The sequence below is a fragment of the Psammomys obesus genome, unplaced genomic scaffold (assembly GCF_907164565.1).
Source record: "Psammomys obesus unplaced genomic scaffold, mPsaObe1.curated_primary_1811, whole genome shotgun sequence".
NCBI classification, from domain to species: Eukaryota; Metazoa; Chordata; class Mammalia; order Rodentia; family Muridae; genus Psammomys; species Psammomys obesus.
The window spans coordinates 52,167,067-52,193,567 of record NW_026587216.1 but is presented as its reverse complement, the minus strand read 5'-3'; the positions used below and the strand labels follow the sequence as shown (position 1 = coordinate 52,193,567).

Genomic DNA, 26,501 nt, shown 5'->3' with positions numbered 1-26,501 from the left:
TTTTTTTTTTTTTTTTTTTTTTTTTTTTTTTTTTTTTTTTTTTTTTGAGTGTTTTGTCTCTAAATGTCTAGCTTGGAACTTGCTTCAAGTGTGTAGCTTATGGTAGATGTTCTTTCTAACAAGTACAACTTTTATATGTCCGTATCTAACATGTAGAAATATTTTCTTAGAACACATTCTCCTTGCTTTTGACACTATAAGAACAGATCATTTGTGTGGAGTTTTTTGAGAAACGTGTTGGCTTGTTTTTTCATTTCCCTGTGCTTATTGAAGGAACGGTTCTAGGCTCTGACAGAAAGTTGCCACAGTAAAGAGGACATAGTTCCTCTCCTCGCAGAGACTGCAGCTTACCTTTTCGAGAACATCAGCCCTAAATTTTAGGACTTTTCTCCTCGTGTTGGACCCTAGCTGTTGTGCAGACGCTGTTTCACAAGCTCAGCTACTCTGGGCAGCTGAGGTTTCCCGGGGTCCAGCAGCATGTTCTTCCTGATGTTGGTACTATCCGACGATACTCTTCCCAATTGACATGCTTTCTAAATTTATTAAAGTCATGTTGATCAGGACTTAGTAGTCACATATTTTTAAAAAAATTGATAAATATTACATTTGTAACATTGAAGTACTTTCTCTTTTCTTGAGTGAACTCACTATGTAGACCAAGGCTTGCCGTGAATTCAGGTTGCTTATTAATTAGAGAGGGCCCAGCCATCCCTGGGTGGAGCCATCCCTGGGCTGATGGTCCTGGGTTCTATGAGAAGGCAGGCTGATCAAGCCATGGGGGGCAAGCCAGCAGGCAGCACCCTCCATGACTTCATCAGCTGCTACCTCCAGGTTCCTGCCATTTTTGAGTTTCTGTCCTGATTTCCTTTGATGTGGAGGTGTAAGCCGAATAAAGCTTTTCCTCCTCGACTTTCTTTTGATCCTGTTGTTTTATCATTACAATAGTAATGATAACTAAGACAAAAATATCAGAATATCTTCTAAATACATAAACAAATTCATAAATTCTAAAGGTAACTATTAGTTGTTTTTATCTATAGCAACCCTGATTTTCCAATTGTGTTATTTCCTCTAAAAAATATGGAAAAGAAATTTGATAGTTTCTTTGTTATTACAAAATATAAATTTTATTAAGAACGTGTCTTACTAGTAGTCATCAAGTTCCTTAAAATGAATACAATTAAGATTATTTTATTTTATTGTATTTGGTGTGTGTGTTTGTACACAAGTGCAGGTGCCTGTGTAGGCTACAAGAGGGTGTCTGATCCGCTGGATGAAGTTACAAGCGGTTGTGAACCACCTGATTAGGGTGCTGGGGACTGAACTTGACTACTTTGAATATGTTCTTTTTTTGTCTTTTGAATTTTTCCCTTTTCTTAAAAAGATTTTTTTCTTACATGATTTATCTTGATTACAATTTCCCCTTCCTCTACTTCTCTCAGTTCATCTTTACCTCTACTCCAATCTAGATTTACTCCCTTTCTATCTCTAATTAGAAAACAAACAGGTTTATAAAACATAATAAAAAACAAAGAAGATATGAAATAAAATAAGATAGCAAAAAAAAAAAAAAAAAAAAAAAAAAAACCTAAATCTGAATTAGACAGAGCAAACAGAAGGAAGAGTGCAAGGGAAGGCAGAAGAAACAGAGACATAATCACTTCCACACTCAGGAATCCCACAACAACACTGAGCTGGAAGCCATAGCGTATAAGCAAGGGACGGCGCAGAGCAGCGCAGGCCCTCTGCATGCCCCCCTCCTAGGAGGCGATCCGAAGTCGGTCCTGCACGAGTGTCCGCAGGTGGGGAGCCAGGTGTCCGCCGGGGCCTGCTTCTCCATCTGGACCGTTGAGTGGTGTCAGTGTGGCTTACGATCAGCGAGCCGGGCGGTCGCGAGGATGTGCTTTTGTGTATTTTGAGAGGGTTAGTGACGCTAAGGAGGCCACGGAAGGGCAAATGAGATGGAGCGGGGTGGTAGGAGAACTCGTGTGAGCCCACACAGCCACAGCAGGCATTTGCCCGGGCAGACCAGCTCATAGCGGGGGAGGAGGCGGGGGCGGACGCAGAGGGAGAAGACGAGGTCTGTACTAAGAAGATACGAAGGTTATGACCCCTGGTACAGAAGGAGGTCGCCTTAGTACAGTCGTTACAGGTCACAGTCAAGAGCCTGTTCCTATCGCCCAAGACGCCAGTGATTCCCAGTGTCCCTAGGGGAAAAACCCCTGGTTCGTTTACTCCACGCGTGGCCACTGTGTTGCTGTTTTCTGCCCTTGGCTATGCTCTTAAGGTGTCGGTGTTTGGAGAGTTAACAGAGTGTGAAGCAGTGCAGTGTTAGCCGTGCGTTCTCTGCCTTTGCGAAGATTAACTCCTTACTATGAGGACAGACGAGCTTTTGAAAGCTCCTGTGACAGATGTAGACACATTAGCAATCTGTGGTCATGAGGAATTGTTTCGTGACCTTCTTTGAGGGAAGATAAATGAGACTTTAAGTAGACCGGTCACGTCAGGTGTGTCTGGAGTCGCATGAACAGTCCAGCAGTTGAGTGTAGAAAGTCTGATGCTGTAGGAGGAAATAGGGGACTTTTTTTTTGAAAGAATGTAAGTTTGAATCTAAAAATTAAGTCACCTTTTAGAAATTAAAATCTTGTAATTTCTTTAAGACATGTTTTATTTGAAGTTCTATGTTAAACCTTATAAACTTAAAGTGTGATTTTTAAATTAATGGAAAGTTAAGCATTCCCTTAATCACTGAAGGACAACATTTATTGATTACCTAGAACAATTGTGTAACTTGCTGTTAGAAGTTTTGCTATTGGGACATTGGTTGTGGGGGTTATTGTACAGTATAGAATCCTAAAATACATGTGGGGAATAGTAATTTCAAATAAAAGTTAATTTAAAAGAAAGATAAGTTGCTTAGCTCATGTTATTTAACTTTGGTTAGTAGTGTGTACATAGAAAATTTTCAGTTTGTTTTAGATTTTACAATTTGGTGGAGTACAAGTTTTGAAAGTGTGTCATTATGATTCTCTGGATTTCCTCAGTATCTGTTGTTATGCTCCTTTTAATTACATTTTTTGTTAATTTGTATCTCCTATCTCTGTCTTTTAGTTACTTTTGACAAGGACTTGTCAATATTTCTGACTTTCTTAAAGAACCAACTCTTTGTTTCATTGATTCATTGTTTTGATTGTTTGCTTCAGTTTCATGGATGTCAGCCCTGAATTTGTGTTTCTTGCCATCTTCACCTTCTGGGTGTGATTTCTTCTTTTCGTTCTAAAGCTTTCAAGTGTGCCGCTATTAGTATAAAACCTTCTCTTTTCCTTTTTTTTTTTTTTTAATGTAGGCACTTAGTGCTATTAACTTGCCTTTTAGAACCACCTTCATTGTGTCTCATAAGTGTTGGTATGCTGTGTATTCATTTTTTTTTTTTTCAATTCTGGAAAGTCTTCAGTTTCTTTCTTGACCTATTTGTGTTGTCCGGTGTCCATGAGTTTGTAAACATTCTGTTGATTCTTTGCTGCTGTTGCTGCTATCCAGCATTAACCCCTGTGTCAGAAAGAATGCATGGTGTAATTTCAATTTTCTCATATCTGCTGAGACTTGCTTTGAGTCCCAGTGTATGGTCAATTTTGGAGACAGTTCTATGAGATGCTGAGAAGAAGGTATATTCTCTTGTATTTGGGTAAAATGTTCTATAAATATGTTAGGCCTATAACATTAGCTAACATAAGCATTTCTCTGCGCAGGTTTCATTTGGATGACTATCTATTGGTGAGAGTGGGGGTATTGAAGTCTCCCAGTATTAGTGTGTGATAGTCACTATGGGATTTAAGCTGTATTTTTTTTTATTACAAACTTGGTTTCCCTTGTACTTGAGACACACATATTTAGAATTGAAATGTCTTCTTGGTAGATTTTTCCATTGATGAGTATGGAGTATCCTTCCCTATCTCTTCTAATTAGTTTTTTCTTGAAGCCTATTTTGTCAGATATTAAGAGGGACACAGAGGCTTGCTTCTTAGGTCTATTTGCTTGGATTTCCCTTTTCCATTCTTTTACCCTGAGGTGAAGTCTGTTATTGAAGTTTAGGTGTGTTTCTTGGATGGAGAAGAAGGATGGATCCTGTTTTCACATCTATTTTGTTTGTCTGTATCCTTTTACCGGGGAATTGAGATCATAGATGTTGAGATTTATCAGTGAGCAGTGCTTGTTGATTCCTCTTTTGTTGTTGGCAGTGGAGGTATTGGTGTGTGTGTGTGTGTGTGTGTGTGTGTGTAAGAGAGAAAGAGCATTTCCCTTCTTTTGATTTGTTCTTGGGATTATTTATTCCTTGTGAAAGTTTCCTTGGGTTTAGACAAACGCTTTAGGTTAGATTTTTCCTCCTAGTGTCCTTTGTAGGGCTCGATCTATAGGTAGATATTGCTTAAGTTTGGCTTTATCATAGAATGTCTTGCTTTCTTCATCTATGGTGATTGAAAATTTTGCTGGGTGTAGTAGTCTGAGTGGGCGTTTGTGGTCTCTCAGAGTCTGCAGCATGCTTGTGTAGGTCATTCTGGCTTTAGAGTCTCCATGCAGAAGCCAGAAGTTACTCTAATCAGCCTACCTTTATACGTTACTTGGTCTTTTTCCTTGCAGACTTTAATGCTCTTTCATTGTCCTTTACATTTAGTGTTTCAGTTATTGCATTCTGAGACCTTTATTTTCTGGGCCAGTTTATTTGGTCTGTATGACTCTTGAACCTTGATAGACATGTCCTTCTTTAGGTTAGGAAATTATTCTTCTATTATTTTGTTGAAAATATTTTGTGTGCCCTTGACCTTACGTTTCTTCTCCTTCCTCTGTTTCTATTGGTCGTAGATATGGTCTTTTTTCATAGAGTCCCAGATTTTTCTGGATGTTTGTGCTAGGAGGTTTTTTTTTTGTTTACTGTTTTCTTTGATTTAGATATTTATTTATCTTATGTCTTCAATCCCTGATAGTCTCTTCCATCTTCTGTACTATAGTGATGGAGTTTGTCTCTGAATTTCCTGTTCAAGTTTCTAAAGTTTTCCTTTCCAGATTTACCTCAGTTTGGATTTTCTTTATTGATTTTATTTCCATTTTCAGGTCTTGAATGATTTTATTGGTTTCCTTCCAGTGTTTGTTCATGTTTTCATAGATTTCTTCAAGAGATTTACTCATTTACTCTTTAAGAACCTCTGTTATTTTCATGCAAGCTGTTTCACAGTCTTTGTCTTGTGCTTCAGGTATGTTGCAATACTCAACACCTGCTGTGGTAAGGCTTGGAGGGCTCTAGTAAAAACATTTTTTTCCTGGCTGTTATGGATTGTGTCTTTATGCTTGAGTTTAGGCATCTGGGTATGGGAAGATTGTAATTCTAGGCATTGACATCTGTTTGTGTGTTTGTTGGGTAACTGTTTTGTTCCTTGGTTTCTGATTTCTCCCTGGTTCTCAGGAGAGTGTGGTGGCTGTGTGTTGTGTGGAAGGAAACTTCTTCTGGGATCCTGACAGGTGTGTCCAGTAGGAGGTCCAGGTAAAATATGTTTCGAGGTATTGGAAGCTGACCCTTAGGAATGGGGATTTGTTAAGTTGATGGTACTGATTGAATTCACAGGAAAGAAGAAAGCAGGGTAGTGTCCCACCAGGATCTGCCTTGTCCCCTGAGAATGGAGACAGAGAATGAGAAGATCACAGAGGGTTGTCTGCTATACAGGTTGAGATGAGACTGGTGGGTTTGACCTAGAGGAGTAAAGGGAGAGCTGAAGATCTTCAATTAGCTCACCGGCTTTGCTGGCTAAAATGACCCATGTGTTCTTAGAGAAAGCCTGTTGGAGTTGGGGGCTGGGACAGAGCAATGAGTAGGCAGAGGGAAGTTAGGAGGGAAGATGTGTGTGAGCCACTGAATGTGGGGGAAAGAGGAAGGAAGGCCTTAGCAGATTGTCTCCTGCAAAGGCAGAGGTAAGTCTGGAGGGTTGTATTTGAAGGAGCTGAGGGAGAGGTGAAGATCATAGGCAGTATGTTGTTCTCTTATCCAGTAAACTGTTCTTCCATTCCTTCCCCCAAAATGGATACAGTTTTTAGCCCCATTCTTGACTGGGGTGTTAAATGCTTGCTCCCTCTTCTCTCCTCTTTGAGTTAGTCTACTTAAATTTTTGGTAAATCTTAGTGATACAAGATATCGTAGTATCATTGCTGTGTATCAGCTCCCGAGAATGCTTTCATTTTGAGTAAGTGACATTTTATATTCTTTGACTTCTATCTCCCCATTTTCTCCTCATCCCAGCCCTTGATAACACCATTCTGCCTTCTTCACCAAGATTTGACTATTAAGGGTTTCATTTATGAATTAGAGCTTTGTTGTTTGTTTTTGGTTTATTTCTCTAGGTTATGTAAAATGAGATTTCTTCTATTCAAAGGCTGAGTAGTTTCCCTTTGCATATGTATTTTCTTTGTCCATCATTTTTTCAGTTGTTTCTATACGTTGGCTTTTATGAATAATGTTGTAGTGGGTATGAATATGCTGATTTCCCTTTGGGGTGCAGATCTCGTTTTATTTGTATTAGTCCTCCCTAATCAATGAGGACCATATTTAAAAAACTGTAAGCAGATGCCTGAAGTCATATATAGTGTTAAATTCTGTATAGTCTTTTATTTTTCTCACATAAACAAGCTATGAAAAGTTTAATCTGTAAATTAGGTATAGTAAGAGCTTAACAATAGTACCTAATGCTAAATTAAAAATTACAACAATATAATAAAAATAATGTGCCTATGGCTCCTCTCAATATATTTTATTGCACCGAATAAATATATTTTTTTGTGATGTCAGATGATATAGGTGCTTGAATAGTGTGATGGAGTGAAGCTTTTGATAGAGCTGTCACAACCCGCATGAGGCTGGTCTGTGATTACATGCCAGTTGGTCTGATAACTGGAATTGCTTTGAAGTGACTAAATGGGTGGGTACAACACTTAACGGGGGTACAGCGGACAAAGGAGCAGACACAGAGATTTTGTCATCAGAAAAGACTTGACTCTTCACATCCATTGGGCAGAATGTTCCGTGAGGTGAAGCCATCCTGAACATTCCATCCCAGATAGAGAAGAGTTCAGTGAGCCTGAATTCTGTTGACTAGATGAGTGTGCTGAGAGATTCACGTGTGTGTGTGTGTGTGTGTGTGTGTGCGCGCGCGCGCGCGCGCGCGCTCACACGCACATGCGTGTTTGCTGTACTGTGAAGCTATGAGAAGGCTGCAGAGGCTTGTGCAAATGAAGCTTTGTGGAAGTGTTTCAGAAACCAAAATTACATGAATTAACTGAACACATCTGTTTCCTGGTTTCTCTAGGAAACTAGAGAAACTTTCTCCCTTGCTTGTTAGACCCCATGATTCAGTCTTTTCTTTTCCACTTTCCTTATTCCAGGCAATGTTCAGTCTTTGTATGGTGGAGAGTGGAGCCGATGAAGTGAATCTTCGTGGCGTGACCAGCCTGGGCTTACAGCAGGCTCTGGAGTTTGCGTACACAGGACAGGTACGGTGCCAAGTGTGGCATGCAGTTCTGCCTGTTAACTGTGCCTGACCAACGGAAGTTATCATCAATGGATAAGATTTACTTGCTTCACATGTTTCTCATGTTAGTGTTTGAAAAATTCACATCTGCTCAATATTATAACTGAAGAAAAGGAAACATAAATAGTCTTGATTTTTAGTGTTATCCAGCAAACTGAGCTATGTGATTGTTAAGATGCTTTTTTTAATGATCCAAAAAACTGTCATAAGGAAAAAAGTTTCAGTTAGGTGAACCCTTGTTATCACCTAAGCTCAGTGACTCAATTATGGCTTCATTGTCTGAAACACAAGAGCAAAACATGGCAAGAGCTCTAGTCCAGTGGTAGAGTCAACAAGACCCATAGTCACAAAGAAAAAAATCAAGACAGTTGTCTTAGTTAGGGTTACTGTTGGTGTGATCAAGAACCATGACTAAAAGCAAGCTGTGAAGCAGAAGGTTTATTTGGGTTACTCAACTATAACACAGTTCATCATAGGAAGCAGTCAGGCTAGAAACTCAAATAGGGCAGGAACCTGAAGGCAGGAGCTGATGCAAAAGTCTTGGAACAGTCCTGCTTGGTGCCTTATTCTCCATGGCTTACTCAGCCTGCTTTCTTCCAGAACTCAGGGCCAACCCAGTAGTGACACCATCCATGAGGGCTGAAGCCCTCCCCCATCAATCACTAATTAAGAAAATGCCCTATAGGCTTGCCCTCAGCCTGCTCTTATAGAGCCATTTTCTTAGTCGTTGCTCCCTCCTTTTACCTGTGTCAAGCTGACATTAGATTAGCCAACACAATTGTCCTCTTGTCAACTTAACACACACTATTTAACAGTAATCTTTCATTTTCAGATTGTCCCCAAGATCTCATATTAGTATAAATCACAATATAAAGCATATTACAAACTAAAAAGTCCTACAGTATTTATAAATTTAAACACTTTAAAAATTCAATATTTGTAAAACATCCACAATTCTGGGGTCTCCTGCTGCAAGTGGGCTGCACTTTCAGCAACAGCCTCTCCTGGGCTTTAGGGGACTCCTGCCCTGTCACATGGTAACTAGCCTCAGCTTCCCTCCATGTCCCCTTCATGCCTTCAAAGCCAGTACTACCCAGGTTACTCCCAGAATTACCAAGTTATCCAGCATGAGGTACAGCCTTGGCTGCCTCTAGAATACAGCTTCTGTGTGCTGACCCCGAGGAAACATTTCCTGAAATATTGTACTTCAAAGTTGCTAGTCTCTTCTTAATCACAGATGACTCTTCAGCCCCAGCAGACCAGCATCCATTGTCCCAGCAAAGCAAAGGTTTTGCTTTAGTGGTTCTGGTCTATTGTCAATTACAACTGATTCTTGGGCTCCAGATGACCAGATACCACAGATGCTTAACACAAATGGCCTGGTAGAATCTTTGTTCTCCTCTGAAACTTTAAAAGCCAGGCCTCCATTGTCTGCATTTCTCACCATATGCTTATCTTGCTTGTCTTCCAAGCTCCACAGAGCAGCTTATCGAGCTCTCAATACTCAATGCCTTTTCCAGCCCATAGTTCCAAAGTTCCTCTACTGTCCACCTAAAAACAACATGGTCATGTCTGTCATAGTGATACCCCATTCCTGGTATCAATTTCTGAATAAGTTCGATTGCTGTGATGAAGCATCATGACCCAAAGCAACTCTTGCAGGTTACTATTCATCATAGGAGGCAGCCAGTCCAGGAATCCAAACAGGGCAGGACCTGAAGGCAGAGTCTGATGTGGAGGATTGCTGCTCACTGGATTGCTCTTCATGGTTTGCTCATCTTGCTTTCTTAGAGAACTCAGGACCACAACCCATGGGGTGGAACCACCCAAAATGGACTGGGACCACCTACATCAAGCACTAATTAATAAAACGCTGTGCAGGCTTGCCCACAGCCTGATCTTATAGGTACATTTTCTCAGATGAAGTTCCTCCTCTCAGATGACTATAGCTTGTGTTGGCATAAAACTACCAAGTACAACAGTATTAAAGCCTCAATAAGATTTGAGAGTTATAGCAGAAGCAGAAGACACACCAAAGAGGGATGCATGGTTGCCAGGGACCATCAGCACAGCATTTCACAAAGAGGTGCTAATTGCTTCATGAAGAATGTGGGATGGTTTACCTTTCTTGTGAATTTTCTTAGATGATTATTAGAAAGTATGATATTTGGGGCTGGAGAGATGGCTATGGGTGAGGAGCTATGGGTGCTCTTCTAAAGGACCCAGGTTTAGTTCCTAGCACCCACATGGCACCTCACAACCATCTGTAACTTTAGTTCTTAGGGGATCCAATACCTTCTTCTTTCCTCTGTGGGTACCAGGCAAACAAATGGTGTACAGACAGACATGCAAGCAAAATACTCAGACATGTAAAAAAAATTAAATATGATCTTGTTCAGTCTTTTTCTTGATCCAGTAGAGTTTGAAGGATATGTCTTGGAATAATTAAGACAAATATGGCATTTAGAATGTAAATAGAAAAAGCAAAAACACTATGCACTGAGTAAGAAGAACAAAGGAGAAAAAAGGATGGTGGATTCAAATTCAGGGTTAGCCCAGTCAACATTTATATCTTAGGAAATTAAGGCAGGAAGTAAATGACAGATTTGTAGTGAAGTTAGTAAATAATATGTGTTAGGCTTTTGGTTCACATATACAAATTAATATATTAATTCTAAATTATTTTATATGTACATCTCTCCCGTGATATCTGAATTGTTGACTTACCTGCATTGCCTGTCTCTAATGTGTGATCAGTAACCCATACTTCATGGTGAGAACTGAGGCCTGGCACCATGTGGCAGGGTCACAGCCCTGAAGAGAGGCCAGAGGCTTCAGTGAGAGTGTAGCATCGGCCGTAGTGAATGCTCCTGCGTACTGCAGATGCGGTAGGGTGGGGTGACCAGCAAGGATAGTGGCGTGCAGCGGAGCCTACCTGAGCCCGTAAGACAGGCTGTCTGTGCTGTGGATGGCAGAGCCACAGAGGTATAGCCGTCCAGGTTCTCTGGGGCTCAGAAGACACTGTCCAAGACCTTGGACACTCAGCTACACTACTGGAATTTGGTTTTGCTCTGATCTGATTATTACTGTGCCCTGTTTTCTCTCTCTAGAAAGTATGTTTTAATTTTACAGGAGCCCACAGTTGAGATACTTTGGAGCTTTAAAGAGATGGACACTTTGAGAGACTAAAATTTTTAAAGTGGGACTTGTAAAGTTATACTATGTTTTATAATGGATTTTAACATAAGATCTTAGAGAGAAACAAGAAAGGAAAAGGTCATAGTTTAACAGTGATGAGTGCTTACATCAAGTTGCCAAGGGATCAGTTGTACTGGTTAATTCCTGTCAATTGGACACAAACAAAAGTCATTTTGGAAGGGAGAATCTTAATTGACACAATGCTCCCTCAGATTGTTCTGTGGGGACATTTTCCTTATAAATGATTGATGTGGGAAAACCTAGAGCACTAGGCTGGTGCCACCTCAGAGCAGGTGGTAGGGGTGGTAGAAAAAGCAGGCTGAGTAAGCCATGGAGAGCAAGACAAGTAGCAAGCAGCATTTCTTCATACACTCTGCTGCTGTTCCTACCTCCAGCTTCCTTCTTGACCCTGCCCTGCCTTCCCTCAGGCTTAGACTGTAAACTGTACGATAAGGGGAACCCCTTCTTCCCCAGGTTGCTCCCGGCCGGGGTGTTTGTAGTAGAAAAACATATGCAGCAAATATAATGACACTTTTTAAAAAAAGAAAGAAATGCAAGACCGTGGACCTATCCTGAACTTGTGTTTTTCTTTCTGGAGACCAGAAGCCAGCTCAGGAGAGTATCCACAGAGAGCTAATGAGGCTGGGGAACAGAGCATCAACTCAACTGTTCAAACTGCACCCTGACAGGGCAGGCTGTGGAGGAGCCTGGTCACAGTCCTGTGCATTTTATGGGCATTCTTCGACCTAATTTGTAAAACAACTTTGAGGAATGTGGTGATAGCTCTTGAAAGGCAGCAAGATCTACTGGGCATAGTGGCAAAAGCCTTTAATTTCAGACAGAGACAGGAGGATCACTGTGAGTTCTGGGCTAGCTTGGTCTACATAACAAATTCCAGGATGGCTGGGACTAAATAGAGAGATCCAACAAATATAGAGATCTCAAACAAGAGAAAACAAAACAAAACAAAAACAGCAAAATCAAAAGAGGTGTAATGGACTGAATAAAATCTTTCCGCTATGTATTTTGACCTAGTTGTTAAAATCTCTTCCTAATTTCAAGTCTGTTTTCTTTTTCTGAATGTCATTAAGAAAGAGACATGTCACGTTTGTTGCATCTTACTGAAAGAGGCACAGGAGTACTTAGAGATGTTTGAAAACAGCTCCATTTCTTTAGCCATGAGTGGGGGAGGGGTGCCTCCTGTGTTGATGAGGTTCGAGTTTTCATTCTTGTTCTCTCTCTGTCATTACTCTGCTCCAAATGGAAAATGAGATAGCGTTTCTTAAATCATCCAAAGACCTTTGGTTTCTTAGCCATCAAAATGACCTTGTAGTTAGGCATGGTAATGCACGCCTTTAATCTCAGCACCCAGGAGGCAGAGAGGCAGGTGTATCTGAGGTTAGGGTTAGGGTTAGCCTGTGTCTGTGTATCTGAGGTTAGGGTTAGGGTTAGCCTGATCTACATTACAAATTCCAGGTCACTCAGACTTACATAGTGAGACGTTGTCTCAAAAAAATGACTGTGGTAAATCCATCTTTGCCTTGAGACTGGAATACAAATGATGGCAAAGCAATGCCTTGTGCCTTGTAGTGTATTTGAGAAACATGCAGAAGTACTTCTCATACTGTGGAGTTGAGACTAGAATTGAGCAGAGAGGAATCTGGAATGTATAGTATAAGTGAAAGCATGGTTTTTTCAGTTTCTTCATTGTTACTGATCATTATGGACTTTCAGTGATAGCTTTAACCATAAATAAATATATATACATTATATATTCATATAATATATACATTATATATTCATAGATATAAAATATAAACATATATTGTGTGTATAAGATGTGTATTTATATATACACTTTTGAGTTGTGTGTAGGAACACACACATTCCACGCTCATGACAGTTGATTATAAGTTTAGCCAGTTGTAGTAAGCATAGTATAAAATGAAAGTATTTTAAGTGTCTGAAAATTGCTGCTGTCTCGGAGAGAAGTTGGGAGTACAGAGTGGGAGTGATGAATGAATACTGCTAAGTGAACACTGTGTGTCCCTCCTACACACAATTCTAAGTACAGCCTTCTTAAAATCATCCCACACATTTCATCCAGGAAGTGTTGAAGCAAAGTCAAAATCTCTCCCAATGCTAATAGTTTCTCGGAACACGTGTGCGCTCTTCCTGCGGCTTCACAAATGCATGGCTCACAAGCACATGCTTGTCCTTGCACTCAGTAGCAAGCGTTCCTCCTCTGTCTACACAATGCTCACAGATGGCTCGAGCAAGGCTTTGCATGTGTTGTCCTTGCACAGCCACAAACAGTTGCTGGGATTTCAGCAGAGACAGCCATGGGACAGAGGTAGCAGGTAGAACCTTTTTGGGGAGGAGGCCATTGTTTTGGAGACTATCACCAGGAAGATCTGCCTCAGAAGCAGGAAAAATGAACCCAAGAGAGCACTGGCTTTTCCTTACCTTGGAGTGCAAGAAGATGGCTCCTGTTTCCTGGCCACTTCCGTCTCAGTTTCTCAGGTTACAGACCAGTCTGGAATAGAAGAGACATGAGAAAGCTGAGAGGAAAACAGGGGATACTGCATCTCATTCCCAACTAGAAAAGTGCTCAGCCACCCAGAAACAGGCAGGTATTGTTTTCAGACAGAGAGACAGACAGGCAGGCAGACAGACAGACAGACAAAACAAAAACAAAAACAAAATCTTCATCTAATAGTGAGGAGCACATAACATTGAAACTAGTTTATGAAGAAAAGAATGCTGGGAAGAGGTGGCCACCTGGTGGCTCCAGAATAAACCCTAGGAACTGAGTAGCTTGTGCTAGGATGCAAGTTAATAGAACTCAGGGCCCCAGGTTTCCCGTTGAGCACTCTGGCTATGATGCCCAGAAGGTCTGACTGAGTGGCAGTGCTGTCATGGTTACACTGTGCGGAGGATGGCTAGTTCTACGTCCATTTCCAGATTGTGTCCATTCCAAATTGTGGGATCTGGAAAGGAGCATCCTGAGTGAGCTCTCCCAGAAGCAGAAAGACGCTGATAGAGACGCTCTAAAAGCCCAGAGCAGAAGGAGAATCAACCTGCCAGATATTAGTGATCTCTGTAGCCTTCCTTGAGCTGTTTCATGCCTAAATATTGCTAACTTTTTCAGCCATGAGCCAGGTGTATAAGCATCTGAAAAAGGAAACTAGTTTGGGTATCACCTTGCTCTTCTCTTCATTAGTCAAGAACTCTAGCCCTGGCTTTGTGAGGTCTGGAAGGAATTTGCCTTTTGGGACACACAGCCTAATTGCCTTTCTCTGACCCAGCAAATGCTATAGTGTCATATACCTCAGGAAATATTTTGTAACTGTTACCATTTGTAATTCTTTTAGAAATTAAAAATATGTGATATTCTCACAAATGAAATATATATATATATATATGTCGACTGCCATTTTATGTATTTATCTATATAACAGAAATCATATAAATTCATACAGATAAGAGTTGAAAATCAAAGGAAATTCTTAGTTTCCATGTTTCATTCTTACGTATTGGAGGGTTTTTTCCTTGATTTTTGTATGATTCTTATAAGTTCACATGTGTATGTATGCAGCTTTACTCACACATTTGCAGGGTTTGATGACTGCGCCTATTCTTAATATCACCATAGATGGCATACTGAATGTGAAGCCTACTGGGAAGTATGCATGTAGCACTTTATTTTGGCTGAACTTATATTTGTTCTCCACAACAGAACACTTTTCTCTAGAGACCTGAGCGTCCAACCAGGCAGCAGAGTGACAGCAATCTTAATTGGAACTGTTTTCCCATGGATGATCCCTTCAGGGGTAAATGTGTCACTTTGTATGGGAAAAACAGTCTCCATCAGATTTACTGATGAGCCTGCCCTAGCTGTAGCACGTAAAACAATTCTGGAGGAAAATTTGCTGAAGTGCACCTGTTGGGATCAGCATTAAGATTATTCAAGAGTTTTTTTAGCATTTTCATTTTAAGACCCTGTGTTCATCAGGCAATACCAGCAGAAGCCTGCAGGGTGAAAAGCCCTCAAGCCACTTAGGCTGTGTCCCAGGATCTGCAGGGTGCAGCCTGAAAGCCACATTCTAAAGGAGAATATTTTTAATTTTGAAAACAAACAAACAGAAAAATCATTTTCTTTTCCCCCTAATCCTTGTCAGGCTGTGAAATTGTGCATGACTGCATTTCTCCAAATAATCGGTTCATTTACATGGAGGTCTGAGAACAGCGCAGCAGAGAGACTGAGTTCTCGCATTCGCTTCTTTTCTTCTCTCTTGACTCTGTTAGAAACCAATGTGCATCCTGTTTGCCTTTCTGAGTGAGGACTGAGCATCTTACCCAGGGTCCTCCTTCTTGCTTAGCTTCTTTAGGTGGACAGATTTTAGTGTGCTCATCCTATGTTATATGTCTCATATCCACTTATAAAAATGGGATGGACATTGGAAGAGGGAGAAAACAAGCAACAAGGCAGGAGCCTGCCACAGTGGGCCTCTGAAAGACTCTAGCCAGCAGGGTATTAAAGCAGATGCTGAGACTCATAACCAAACTTTGGGCAAAGTGCAGGGAATCTTATGAAAGAAGGGGGAGATAGAAAGACCTGAAGGGGACAGGAGCTCCACAAGGACAGCAATAGAACCAAAACATCTGGGCACAGGGGTCTTTTCTGAGACTGATACTCCAGCCAAGGAACATTCATGGAGATAACCTAGAACCCCTGCACAGATATAGCCCATGGCAGCTCAGTCTCCAAGTGGGCTTCCTAGTAAGGGGAAGAGGGGCTGTCTCTGACATGAACTCAGTGGCTGGCTCTTTGATCACCTCCCTTTATGGAGGGTATGGAGCAGCTTTATCAGGCCACAGAGAAAGACAATGCAGCCAGTCCTGATGAGACCTGATAGTCTAGGGTCAGAGGGAAGGGGAGGAGGATCTCCTTTATCTGTGGACTTGGGGAGGGAGATGGGAGGAGAAGAGGGAGGGAGAGTGGGATTTGAAGGGGGCAAGGGAGGGAGCTTCAGCTGGGATACAAAGTGAAAAAAGTGTAATAATTAAAAAAATTTTAAAAAAGAGAAATCTATGTGAAGAGAGGACACAGGGCGGGATCCTACCTCATGGGGACATATGAAAGGCTCTACCCAACAGGGGATCAAAGCAGATGTTGAGATTCACAGCCAATCTTTGGGCGGAGCACAGGGAGTCTTATGGAAGAAGGGAAGGATTAGAAGGACAAAGATGGGAAAGGAGCCCCACAAGGAGACCAATAGAGCCAAAAAATCTGAGCCCAGGAAGTCCTGCAGAGACCGATGCATCAACCAAGGACCATGCATGGAAACGACCTAGACCCCTGCTCAGCTGTAGCCCATAGGCAGCTCGGTCTCCATGTGGGTTTCCTAGTAAGGAGGAGTCTCTGTCATGAACTCGGTTGTCTGCTTCTTGATTACTTTGCCCTGTGGGGTGCAGCCTTGCCAGGCCACAGAGGAAGAGGATCCAGGCAGTCCTGATGAGACCTGATAAGCTAGGGTCAGATGGCAGGGGAGAACAGCCCCTTTTCAGTGGACTAGGGGAAAGGAATAGGGGGGAAGAGGCAGGAAAGATAGGACCAGGAGGAGATGAGTGAGGGGACTACATTTGGGATATAAAAATGTATAAATTGTGGGGAAAAAAAAGAAAGTCGATGTTATTTGCCTCTGGGATGTTTTTTTCTTTTATTATTGAAAGATGAAGTAGAATAGTAAGCCCCCTGAACTTGGGTGAGGTCCTCTCCCGTGAATTTCGATGCTGTTTGCCAATGGGATTTTTGTGCTCACCCCATGTCATGTAAAGCGGTGGAGCCTGGATGAGCTGTGTTCAAAAGTAATAAGAATAGGTTAGTGTGAGTGTGTAGCTGTAGAAGAGGTTTCTACCTCATTCCCATCACCCTCACTAAATCTGTGTGTATGGTCTGGTCAGAATGTCCTCACATTGTCCTTTGCACTTCACGAGTTGTGAAGCCACCCCTTCAGCACATTACTGTTTGAAGTGTCTTCAGATGAAGAAGAGTAACTGTGGCTACACTTTGGACATCAGCTTCCAGCCCAGTAACTGATTTTTAAAATAAAATTTTCTCTAATTTTCCAGTGTTTACCTTTTTAATTGGTTTATTTCTTCCGTTTCTAAAATAACGTTTTTTTTTTTTAATTTTGGGGGAATTTAGTACAGTGTATTTCTATTACATTCGGTCCTTTTCCCAACTCCTCCAAGACCCTCTATTCCTTCCCTATCCACCCAATTCATGTTCTTCCTCTTTTTCTTTTTTTGAGAAACTGGAGTGCCCCAATCCTCTCCTTCCATCCATGCCCCTGACCATATCATACTCCTTCAAACATTCCTCTGGGAACATTATAATTGTGTCCCCATGACTGAATGTCTACCTGCTTATGATGGGCCAACGCCAGCCTGCCCTGCTGAAGGGGCTGCCCTCGTGGTCCCTAGAAACTCATTAGCAAGGGGCTGTCTCCAGCTCCAGGGCCTCCATGTTCTTCCTCTTGAAATAATGTAAGAGAAGAAGGAAGGGAGGGAGGGAAGGAGGGAAGGAGGAAAAAGAAGGCGGGAGAACCACATGAATTCTATTAGTGTGGCCCACTATTCCTGACCTTGGAGTGTAATTGATATATCCAGTGTCACTACACTGAAGAAAACTGGTTCTGCCAGCAGCTATCAAGTTTGACTATCTTCATTGGCAGTGGATTTTGTTTGGATTGAGACTATATAAGTATTGTGTTTGCTTTTACAATATTTGTGGGTTCATACATGATTTTGTGCTTCTGCCCTATTGTATCTTTAAATGGTATTTCTTGAAGTTGTCCACTATCTCTGGGTCTTGCAATCTTTCTTTCATAAATAGATAAATAAATAAATAAATAGATAGATAGATAGATAGATAAATAAATAAATGAATAAATGGATGGACAAATAAATAAATAAATAAATTTGCTTTACATCCTGAGAGTAGCCTAGTAGCCCCTTCCTTCCTCTTTTCCTGGTCCCACCTTCCTTCTCTCCTCCTCTCTCCCTGCTTTCCTACTCCTCAAAAAAGCACCCCCTACCAACCTACCTCAGTTCATCAAGTTGCATAAAGATTGAAAGCATCTTCTTTGTCTGTGCCCTGTCAAGACAGCTGCTACTGGAGGCAGCGATCAAAAAGCAGGCAACAGAGTATATGTCTCTTTTCTCCTTACTGGGGAACCCACATGAAGCCTGAGCTACCCAATGGCTAAGTCTGTGTAGGGGGCCTAGGTGCAGTTCATGCATGGTCCTTGGTTGGTGCGTCAGTCTCCACAAGCCCCTCTGGGTCCTGGTTAGTTGGCTCTTCTTGTGAAGGTCCTGCCCCTCCAGGTCCTTCTATCCTTCCCCCCATTTTCCACAAGACTCTCTATGCTTTGCCCAAAGTTTGGATGTGAGTCTCAGCATCTGTTTCAATCTGCTGCTGGGTGGAGCCTCTCAGAGGACAGCTATGCTAGGCTCCCATCTGAGAACATAGCAGAGTATTGTCAATAGTGTCAGGGGTTGGCTCTCCCCCGTGAGATGGACTCCAGACTGGGTCAGGCATTGGCTGGACATTCTCTCAATCTCTGTTCCATTCCTATCCCTTCACATCTTGTAGGCAGGCAAAACCTGGGTCGCAGTTCTTGTGAGTGGGTCGGTGCTCTCTTATAATCTTTCTGACACCTCATTTCCTGAAACTTGATGGTAAAGTTGTGCTATTTTGGGCTAAGCATATTGAAGTCTCTTATTTTCTGCATGTTTCCTGATAGTTACATTTTTTATGTGTTAATTACCAGGTAATGCAAGACCAAAAGCTTCTCTGATGAGGGTTGAGCAAAGCCTTGATATATGAGTATAGAAATATGTCACCAGGAGTCATTTTATCACTCTTTTCACTTAGCAGAATAATAGTAGTAGATTTTCCCTAGGCACATAACCTATCTAGTCTCAGGTTCTTGGCCTCATTAACAGTATCAGGTATGAGTTCCATCTCATGAATCAGGCCTTAAATTCACTTCAAAAGCTATTTCTTATTTCCATGCCATTTGTGCCACTAATTATACTGTGGGTATAACTTGCAGTCAGGTAGTTATTGTAGATCGAAGGGTCCATAGCTGAGTGAGACTGATAATTGCTTTTCTATTCTAGTAGCATGTAGAGCATGTTCCAGCACTATGCACATTAGCCAGGAAAGAGCGAGGTTTCCAGTTGAGTAGTAGCTTGATTTTTCCATGTTCTATGTTGTAAATGTGTGTGTGTGTGTGTGTGTGTGTGTGTGTGTGTGTGTGTAGTGTCTTCAGTAATATTGTCTCACCATTCAAGTGTGGAGGATTTCCGTTTTTCCGTTACTAATAGCCTGTAATGTTTGGGGAATCTATGGAACTCCATTGGCCAACATCTCAAAAAGATACAGCCCATTCCTAGTACTGAGTGTTTTATTTGATAGCATATGAGGTCTAGTTGGTATTATACCCATCCATGATATGCTAACTCCCTTTTAACTCCTCATATATCTTTATGTATATATTTTAGGAAGCTTCTATGGTAGTAGGTTTCCATATGCATAAAAACAGACATGTTGATCCGTGGAATAGAATTGAAGACCTGGACATAAGTCCACAATCTACTAACACAAGATTTTTCACAAAGAAGCAAAAAACACACACTGTGGAAAAGGCAACATCTTCAACAAGTGGTGCTGCTCAAACTGGATAGTTGCATCTAAGAGTGAAAATACATTTTCACACTGCATAAAACTCAACTCTAAATGAATCAAGGACCTCAGCATAGGACCTGGTACCGTTAATCCAACAGAAGAGAAAGTAGGAAATTTGTTTGACTTCATTGGTACAGGAAAGGAATTTCTGAACAGGACCCTGATAATACAAGTACTAAGATTTAAAGTTAATTAATAAATGTAATGTAATGCAGCTAAAGGACACACAATCATTCAAGCTAAGTGGTAGCCTACAGGATAAGAAAAATCTTTGTACCAATTATAAATCTGATAGAGGGTTAGTATCTAAAATATATAAAGAACTAAAAAAAAAAAATCCTGAAAAATCAAGGAAACAAACAACCTAATTAAAAAATAGGGCATGGACCTAAACATAATTTCCAAAAGATGAAACACAAATGGCCGAGAAACAGTTTTTAAATGTTCACCATTCTTAGCCTTTAGACAAATGCAAAGTAAAACTGCTCTGAGATTTCATCTTACTCTCGCTCAGAATGGCCAAGATGAGTAAAACAAGTAACAGCAGATGCTGCTGTGAATGCAGGAGAAGGGAGACACTGACTCGTTGCTGGAGGGAGTGCAAACTGGTACAGCCACTTTTGAAACCAGCATGTGGAGGAGCCTCAGCTTAACCATAGACCTAGTGTGATATCTAGATATAACACTCTTGAGCGTGCACCCAAAGATTTCCGTATCTTACTACAGAGATAGAGGATTGTGAACTGTGATCATTGCTGTCCTGTTGACACTATCAGAAACTGGAAACAGCCTAGATGTCCACCAGCTGATGAACAGATAATGAAAATGTGGTACATCCATACAATGAAACATTATTCCACTGTTAAGAAAAATGAAATCTTCAGGAAATGGATGGAACTAGAAAAAATTATTCTGAATGATTAACTCAGACCCCAAAAGATGAGTTGTATAGTTTCTCTTCTATGTGGATGTTACCTCTTATGGTTTAATTACGCATGCCTCATTTAGAATATCCCCCTGGTTAGGTACCTAGTTAGGGACCAGAAGAGGATTCGGGGATATTCCAAGGAGGAGGCAACGGAATGAATATAGTGTTAGGAAGAGATGAAGGGAAACTAGAACAGAAGGATCTGTAGGGGTGAGGGAGTAGAAGGCAAAGGAGAGAGGGCTAGCATAGGGATAGGGATAATTTACTTTAAAAAATTGTCTTAGAGCAATTAAAATAAAACGTGATTTTTCTCCACCCCTGAATTTGATTTAGAATTATATAATAACAACAACACAGAGAGGGCTGGGTTGTGGAAAGTTTACCATTCGTGAGACAGGGATGACCCACAAGTAGGCACAAAAGTGACTGGAGAAAGCAAGGAGGGTCACTGTCACTGTCTGTTGTTTGAGGTAGGATGGAGACTGCGGTGAGGGTTCTCTGTGTAGACAGAGGATTGTGGGGTTTTGAAGGACTTTGGAGATTTCTTTTACTTTTTGCCTCGTTGTGAGGATGCAAGAAAGAAGGGTGTTTAGTGCTCAAAATATCCCAGCAGTTAGACGTCAGAAATCCTTTAAGCAGTGGTTATGTTTTAGGAACAGATGGTGAGAAATTGTTAAACTCACCATTGAATGAAAAAATGGGACTGAACATGCCCAAGGCATCTGTGGTCCTTCTCAGCCTCAGTTGTGCTTTGAGAGCCCATTGTGAGCCAAGCTGCTTGAGTCCGACAGCGAGTGCCCCTGGCACTGAGAGGCTCCTGCTATCTGGGGCCGTATCCAATGGCCAGGATGAGTGCGGATGTGGCCACAGTGTCTGTACCCCACCTTCCCCGCATGATCTGGGCTTGTTGCCTTGTTGCCGTGCTTCCCTTTGCAGCTCCGTGTAACTCCTGCCCCTGCTGCCAGCTCAGGGAACCAAAGGGTAAGTATTCCTCTCGCTCTTCACGGTGGCTTATTGTCGGCAGTAGGAGACGAAGCAACCGTTGTTTATCTTGCTGCCATCAACAAGCACAGAAATGTTCTGGCATCCAGCAATTCATGACGGTAGATCGACACACCCTTGCTTTTCTTAGGTGTTTTAGCAGAAAATGCTGTTGTCACGCATCTTAAGTGCATATGTGCCATGCAGTGGGTGGATAGTACCTCTCTTTGAAATGTTTCTCTTTGTTTGTTTGTTTTTTGTTTTTAAATAGTTTATTTAATTTTTATTTTATGTGCAGAAGTGTGAAGGTGTCAGGTTCCTTGGAACTGGAGTTACAGACAGTTGTGAGCCGTCATGTGGGTGCTGGGAATCGAACCCCAGTCCTTTGGAAGAGCAGACAATGTTCTTAACCACTGAGCTATTTCTCCAGGCCCAATTTGAAGTATTTCTAAACATTGATTGTCCATTTAAATATCTCAGTGGTTGCGTCTTTGCTGGAATTAATCTGAGTGGAGAGGTAACCATTTATTTCATGGCAGGTATTGTTAGTGCCTTCATTGTTATTAGAAATAAATAAAACATGATTTATTATTAAAATGAGGAAACCTGTTCTTATTAAAGTACAGGATCCTTCATTTTTTTTCAGGAAAAAAGGAATGAGTGCAGTCCAGCCTGTTACTGTGTAGATCTTTTGAAATGTTTACTGAGGAAAAAAGTATAAACAGAAAGGTTTTCTATCTATTTCTGACAGGAACTCAAGGGCAGGCCCTTTGACCTCCCCACCCCCCAAGGGAGGAGCAGTCCTGCTAGGCCACAGAGGAAGGCTTTGCAGCCAGTCCTGAAGATACCTGATAAAACAGGGTCAGATGAAAGGGGAGGAGGTCCCCCTATCAGTGGACTTGGAAAGGGGCAGGGAGGAAATGAGGGAGGGAGGGTGGGAGTGGGAGGGAATGAGGGAGTGGGATACAGCTGGGATACAGAGTTAATAAAATGTAACTAATAATAAAAGAAAATTAAATTTAAAAAAGAAAGATTTTCCATGAGATAATGTGGTCTTTTATCTAGATTTTCAATTCTCAGCTTACCTATCAGATTTTATGAAAAGGTCTTTACTAGCTTGAGATGAAACTCTTACATAATGCAGCTACCCTACGCAAGTTCCTCCAAGCCCTGGAGAAATGACGTGAGCACGTGTAAGGGATGAGCAGAGGGAATCATTGCATACTTAAAATCATGTCAGTGCACATATACTGAACTGTGATGGTTCCCGGAGACGGGGAACGGCTCACTGTCTACAGGTCATGGGACAGGTGACAGATACGTGATGTTTTATTGGCTACACACGCACCCCGGAGCATGTCCTCGGTACTGCCCTGTTCTAAAGTAGTGAGCAATTCCAAGGAAAATCCATTAAGGAACATTGTAACACCGTAAAACTGAGTGTGTTGTCACACAGAAAAGCAATAAAAATGTGTTCACATGTTAGAGTTAAGTTTTGGACTTTCATCTTTAAAAATAAAAATCTTACTTGCATGTGTATCGCTGCAGGGTGTCTCAGTATACAGCTGTGGGGGAATTCTTGCTGACTGCTTTTTACATTGCCTGACATCTGGCATCCTTTCTGGATGGCTAGAGATGTCCATGTGTGTTTCCCAGTTCTCCCCTGGTGAGGGACGTTGACGCCTTTAAGAAACACTGCTCATATTTCAGATTTTATACTGAGAGCAAGTCATAAAGTCAGAAAACAATGCTCATTTGTTTTAAGCAGGCTTTTTTATGTTTTACTTTTTTGTAAACCTTCAATGACGTAGATATTTGCAGGAAATTTTTATTTCCATCTCTGGGTCTGGAGGAATTAGAAATTGTCTTTCGTGTTTTCACCATTTGAGGTTACACTGTTGTGTTTCTGTTTTCGTGTATGTGAGTGTGTGTGTGGCGAATGTATGTGGGGAGCTCCCTCCCATGCCTGAGCATATGACAGACTGCATCTTCCTTTAGCATTGTCCATAAAGTTTTGTTTTTAAACAGAGTCTCCCAGTGAACTTGGAGCTCACCAGCTGGCTAGACTTTCTCTCCAGCAAGCTCCCTCTTCCTCTGAGGGTGGGGTCTGCCTGTTCCCTACCCAGGCACTGTGGCTCTATTCTCAGGGTTATATTCACCCTGTGGCTATTCACAGGGTCACATCCTATGCAGGGAGGCTGGCAATCTGAATTTAGCCCTCAGGCTGCTGCAGAAAGCACTTTACCCACGAATCTGTCTCTTCAGTCCTCTTGTTTAGTGGCCTGTAATAGTACAAGCATGGAAAGTGTGTGTGTGTGTTAGAGTATTTGCTATATTATTTATAACATTTATCTGCCTGTATTCTTTTTTGACCTTATGTTGCTTTCACTTTCCTGTCTTCTCTGACTTATTGATGTTCCTGGAATTTAAATAGTTACGTTCGCTGTAACGTGTGCTGTGCCTGCCTATAACAGTAGCACTGAGGAGCGTGAGGCAGGAGGATCACAACGTGAAGGTCGGCTGTAGCTACACAGTACGTGTGAGGGTGCCGAGCTTCGTAGTGACTTCTGCCTTGAAACATGCGTGAGCAAATGAAAACAAACAAGACCCTTATGATTGCAATTTACTTTGCAGTCTTCCTGGAACCAGTCAATGTGCTTATCTGCAAATGCTGGACATATAAATTAACGATGCTTTACTGGAATTCCATTTCCTTTCATTTTGATTACTTTTAAGTGGACTCAGATCTTTCATTCCTTGACCAGAAGGAAGAGCATGGCTCTGAGGGCTGCCTCCTCAGAGAGTTTTACCAAGAAAGGCTACTGTCAGATAATGATGTTTGAAACTTTTTTCCTAAAAAGTGGAGTCCTGGCGCCCTCTGCTGGAAACATTTAGTATTTGTAGAGGTTAGTCTATAGACGCGAGAAAAAAATAGGGGAGGGGAATAGGAGGAAGAGCAACGGAGGGTGGGACCTGGAGGCCACGAGGGAGGGAGCTACAGTTGAGAAGTAAAGTGAATAAATTACAAAAATGAATAAATTTGAGTTAAAGAAAGAGCCATCTCTTACTATTCTGCTCTCGAAATGAAACGCAGTAATTCAGCAAGTAGTTAATGATTACCCACTATGTGTTAAGGGCTTCTTTGGTGTTAGAGGTACCCTGACACCATTACATTGGAGGGAAAATTACATCGGATGCTTTCTTAAGTGACAGCAAACTGTGATTGGCATCCACAGATTGATGTGTTGTTGCATTTTTAAAAGAAATAAGATAATAACATTTTAATTGTATGTCACATGGAATATAATGAGAAAAAAAAAAACATGTGAGTTCCATACACACACACACACACACACACACACAAACTGTACAAATTCAGATAAAATACAGACTAATTGGGTTATAGTGATTTTCAGGTCCCAGTCTAAAATTCGAGATACTAACCCTCACTGTTTGAAGGGGAGAAAAGGTAGTCGTTTTCTCCATGGTGACTGAACAGGAACAGCTTCCGATGGATGACAGGTCACTGTCATTCAGCCCCGTACTGCTTACTGCGCTCAGAACCTTGTCACAGCATGAACCAGCCCCTGATCTGAGAGAGAACCAGCCGGGAGTGCCACTCGAAACACCACCTGAGCAGTCCTGCTTGAGCCCCGTGGTGAAACTCCCCTCTTACTGGCTGGTGCTGAAGGTCTAATCTCAGGCAGATCCACACAGGCAATGCTAAGCTGTCCTGCCCTGCTTTGCTCCATTTAGTGACAACTTTCTCACTCCTGTCTTTTCAGCTACCTTCCCCACAACGCACAGAGTGGGGGGAACTCGTGTTCTGTGGGGATTTTAGGCAGGGAAAGCTGCACCTGCCAGTCATCATTGTCTGCAAACATGGCTGTGTCTGTGTTTCTTTCACTGTGGAAGGTGCGCATGCCTGAATGTTTAGGGGCTCATCTTCCACCTAGGCTCTCTGTCTTTATCCTCTGTCCCCCTTCCTTCCTTCTCTCTATTGCATTATTCCCACAGCACACAAACACACTTTTTTACTCAAACTTAAAAAAGAAAACAACAACAACAAAAAACCTTTCACACTTGCAAAAGGTATCACAGGAACTCGTTTCCTCAGTTTTACTCCTTTATTACACATTTTTCCATTGCTTAAGTCCAGAGGTGTCTATCCTTAGTATTCTAGGGGAAAAAAAAAACAAAAACTGTTGATTTTTTTTTTGAAGCAAGGTTTATTTGCATAGTAGATCAGAATGGCCTTGAACTCAGAGATCCTCCTGTCTGTGCCACCAGAGTGCTAGGATTAAAGGCATGCACTGCTTTAAAAACATGTTTTTCATAGACATAGATAATGGCAAATCTAAATTAAAGTCTATCACTTACAGCACTCAGCTCCGGGCACTACAGCCAAACAGTTTCTCCATGGAGGCCTTTTCTCTCTGAGCTCTCAGAACACCCTCTATGGCTCATCTTCTCAGCCACCTCAGAACCCCACCTCATGCTTTTGCAGGACCTTACTTTCTCCTTCTTGCCCTTGCTGGAATGCCTTACACTTTAAAACTGGCTTGTGTAGGCAAAGTAGCTTTCCTGCTAATGTTGTGCAGTCCTTGGTAACTCGATACAATATTGTGCTACTGACTTCCAGCCTCCAGTCATCCTCTAGAGAAGGAATTGGTGAACGTTTTCCATAACAGGGCAGATAATAAACAGTTGAGGCTTCTCAGGCCGTGTCGTTGCTACTTTAAGCCTCCTATTGTAACTCAAAAACTGCCAGAGATAGATTAAATCCATAAAACTCAGTTTACACTGAGATTTTAACTTCATATAATTTCCATGTCACAGAATACTACCCCATTTGCGGTGTTTTGATCATCTTAAAATATTAGAATTCTTCTCAGAAAGTAGTACCTCCAACAGTGAAACATATTTAACACAATTTGTCAAATCTGCATGATGAGAACTACAAAACTGCCCTGAAAGAAGTCAAGGTCTGCATGCAGAGAAAGGAAGACTGGGTATCCTCAAGAAAGCAGTTAGTTACAACTTGATTACAAGTTCAATGCAGTCC

At 41.6% G+C, this 26,501-nt stretch overlaps 1 protein-coding gene across 5 annotated transcripts in view; it reads left to right on the top strand.

The window, feature by feature from the left end:
- Klhl32 (kelch like family member 32) overlaps window positions 1-26,501 on the top strand; it is a 226,414-nt gene that overhangs the window by 99,476 nt on the left and 100,437 nt on the right. For 3 of the 5 annotated variants that reach the window (XR_008719679.1, XM_055603480.1, XM_055603478.1), the window contains exon 4: window positions 7,426-7,533. Coding sequence is in view for 3 of the 5 variants with exons in the window: in XM_055603480.1 (XP_055459455.1) it covers window positions 7,426-7,533 (108 nt within the window). In the remaining 2 variants the exon portion in view is untranslated. Of the gene's footprint in view, window positions 1-2,568; window positions 2,599-7,425; window positions 7,534-26,501 lie in introns of those variants that run through there. The other 2 variants (XM_055603479.1, XM_055603481.1) reach the window with 2 other exon arrangements.